This window comes from Eulemur rufifrons, chromosome 30 (assembly GCF_041146395.1).
Source record: "Eulemur rufifrons isolate Redbay chromosome 30, OSU_ERuf_1, whole genome shotgun sequence".
In the NCBI taxonomy this organism is placed as follows: domain Eukaryota; kingdom Metazoa; phylum Chordata; class Mammalia; order Primates; family Lemuridae; genus Eulemur; species Eulemur rufifrons.
The window spans coordinates 15,541,655-15,544,386 of NC_091012.1; the positions used below are offsets into that span (position 1 = coordinate 15,541,655).

Genomic DNA, 2,732 nt, shown 5'->3' on the forward strand with positions numbered 1-2,732 from the left:
GTCTTGGTGTTGGTTTAGTTGCCCAATGAAGGGTCCATCAAGGACTCAGGCTCTCTCCTTCCTGACTCTTTTAACAGCATGTGGGTGTTCCGAGGTTTGGTGGTAGAAATGACTCATCCTCTCCTGTGAAGGCATAGCAGGTAGCCACTGTATTAAAATGAGTTGTTTCAGTGTCTGATAGCCCAGGATAATTTGTGAGCTCTTTGAGGACAGGGGCTTTGTCTGTATGCCTAGTGCCAAGCCCAGTGCCAGGTACACATGAGGGACTCATTCATTCACTGAAGAAATGTTTCCTGCTAAGTGTCATGGTTGAAGGAAACACAGGGATCCAAGGCACTGAGCCCAGCCTATGGGGTGGGAGTGAGGCCAGTAAATACTTTCTCCTGAGGTCACAGAGGCCTCAGCCCAGCAACATACTAAAAGTTTTCATTCCATTACCAGCTGAGGTCTGAAGACATTCTTGTGCCAAGGCTCATGGGGGCTTACAATTCAGTTCAATTACCATGTATTTATTGATTTATTTAGAGACGGAGTCTCGCTCTGTGGCCCGGGCTAGAGTGCCGTGGTGTCAGCCTAGCTCACAGCAAACTCAAACTCCTAGGCTCAAGAAATCCTTCTGCCTCAGCCTCCCGAGTAGCTGGGACTACAGCCACATGCCACCACACCTGGCTAATTTTTCTGTTTTTAGTAGAGACGGGGTCTTGCTCTTGCTCAGGCTGGTCTCGAACTCCTGAGCTCAAGCGATCCTCCCTCCTCGGCCTCCCAGAGTGCTAGGACTACAGGTGTGAGCCACTGAACCTGACCAATTACCATTTATTGAGCATCTGTTATGTGCCAGGTGCTGGGGTGACAGAGATTAATCATAGTTCTCATCTTCAAGGAGTCTCTAGGCCATTCGGGGAGACAAGCCATTTCAGTGCTAGATGATGTGTAAGCACGTGAGGCTTCTGGGAGCAAGTGGCCCTTTCACCAAGATTTGAAGGATGAGGAGGGGCAGCTGGCCCAGAAGCTGAAGTGCCTCAGTGAGGATGGTGCGTGGGTTGAGGGAGGAGTCCTCAATGCTGCTGCTCCGGGTTGCGTTCGTGTGTCTCTAGTGATCTTTAGGTCATTTTCTCATGGTGCAGGAATTCAGTTTCTGGGCTGGCTCTGCATTTTCATCCAGACTACCTACTTTGGATCTGGGAGTTCCTTGTATTTCTATCTCTGCTAGTTCTTTGGCCACAGAAGTGGCTGGTTTAATGTTTTGTTCTGGTCATCTAATGACCCTCTGCCTGTCCGTGTCCACGTCTCTGACAGTGCTGTGGGTGATGGATGGAACTGTTCATGAAGGGACAGTAAAACATCCGTCAATGCCTGAGAACTGCTGCATCTCAGAAAATCTTAGGATTCCTTCTGTCGTTCTGATCACAGAAAAAGAGGCAGTGAGAAAAGGGAGGCGTGGAGCCACGAGGTGCACAGTGAGATGCCTGGCTGGTGGGCCTTGACCTCCCTTCAACTTGCCTTGGGCTGCTGCTTCGTCACCAGGAGTCTCCTGACGGCACCCTTCACTTCCTTGTTCCTCAGACTATAGATCAGAGGGTACAGCATGGGGGTTACGTTGGTGTAGATTAAGGACACAATTTTGTCCTGTTCTGGGGTGTAGCATGACTTGGGGCGAATGTAGATGAATATCGCACAGCCATAGTGCAGAAGCGAGACCAGCAGGTGCCCTGCGCAGGTGGAGAAAGCTTTGTTCCTGCCCTCCACTGAGTGGATTCTGAGGATGGCCGTGATGATGAACCCATAGGAGAGCAGGATCAGCAAGAAGGGCATCAGCAGGATGAGCATGCATACGAGGAAGACTGCGATCTCATTGGCTTGTGTGTCTGAGCAGGCCAGGAATAGCACAGCGGGGATGTCACAGAAGAAATGATTGATCTCATGGGACCCGCAGAAGGGCAGGAGGAAGATCAGCGTGGTCAGAGTGAGAGAGAGTGCAAAGCCGCTGCTGCATGCCAGAGCCAGCATCTGCAGGCACAGGGCCCTGGTGATGATGAAAGCGTAGCGCAGGGGGTTGCAGATGGCCACAAAGCGGTCATAGGCCATCACGGTCAGGAGGAAGCACTCTGCCCCACCCAGGGCGATGAAGAGGTGCATTTGCAGGGCGCAGCCCAGGAAGGACATCCGCTGGTTCCTCGAAAGGAAATTGGCCAGCATGTTGGGGACAATAACCAGTATATAACCAATTTCAATGGTGGACAGGTTCCGGAGGAAGAAATACATGGGGGTCTGGAGGCGGGAATCAATGAGGGTGATGAGGACAATAGTTGTGTGCCCTGCTAGGGTGACAAGGTGCATGATTAGAAAGAGTCCAAAAACAAGGATTTGCAATTCAGCAAGGTCCCCAAAGCCCAATATAATAAACTCAGAGCTGAAGGTGTGGTTTTTCTGCTGTGAGTCCATCCTATATTCTTCTTTGTAGAACTCCTAGGATGGAAAGGTCAGTTTTTTTGTTTTTTTTTTTAGCAATTCTCCAAGTTGTGGGAAACCTTGAAGTCCTTTCCAGGGATGGAAGTGTAGCCAGCTCTCCAGGCCCTCCAGGCCCCTTTTCCAGGATCAGCCCTTGTCTTCATGCTACTAGCTTTTTGAATTCTGCCCTCTGCTCACTGAGAATGAAGCCCTGCTCATGTGACGTCACTTTCGTTCACCTGTTGAGTTATTACAAAAATGACCTGAGACGAGCGAACTCTAAA

The 2,732-nt window shown here is 50.3% G+C and overlaps 1 protein-coding gene across 1 annotated transcript; it reads right to left on the bottom strand.

Moving 5' to 3' along the window:
- Nucleotides 1-1,491: 1,491 nt before the first annotated feature.
- On the bottom strand, nt 1,492-2,442 carry LOC138378780 (olfactory receptor 10V1-like). Its single transcript, XM_069464140.1, has one exon. It carries the CDS (start codon nt 2,440-2,442, stop codon nt 1,492-1,494), a length of 951 nt encoding a protein of 316 aa, XP_069320241.1.
- Between the last annotated feature and the right edge of the window lie 290 nt (nt 2,443-2,732).

Excerpts from the sequence above, each read along its gene's own strand:
- LOC138378780 (XM_069464140.1), bottom strand. The coding sequence starts at position 2,442 with ATGGACTCACAGCAGAAAAACCACACCTTCAGCTCTGAGTTTATTATA.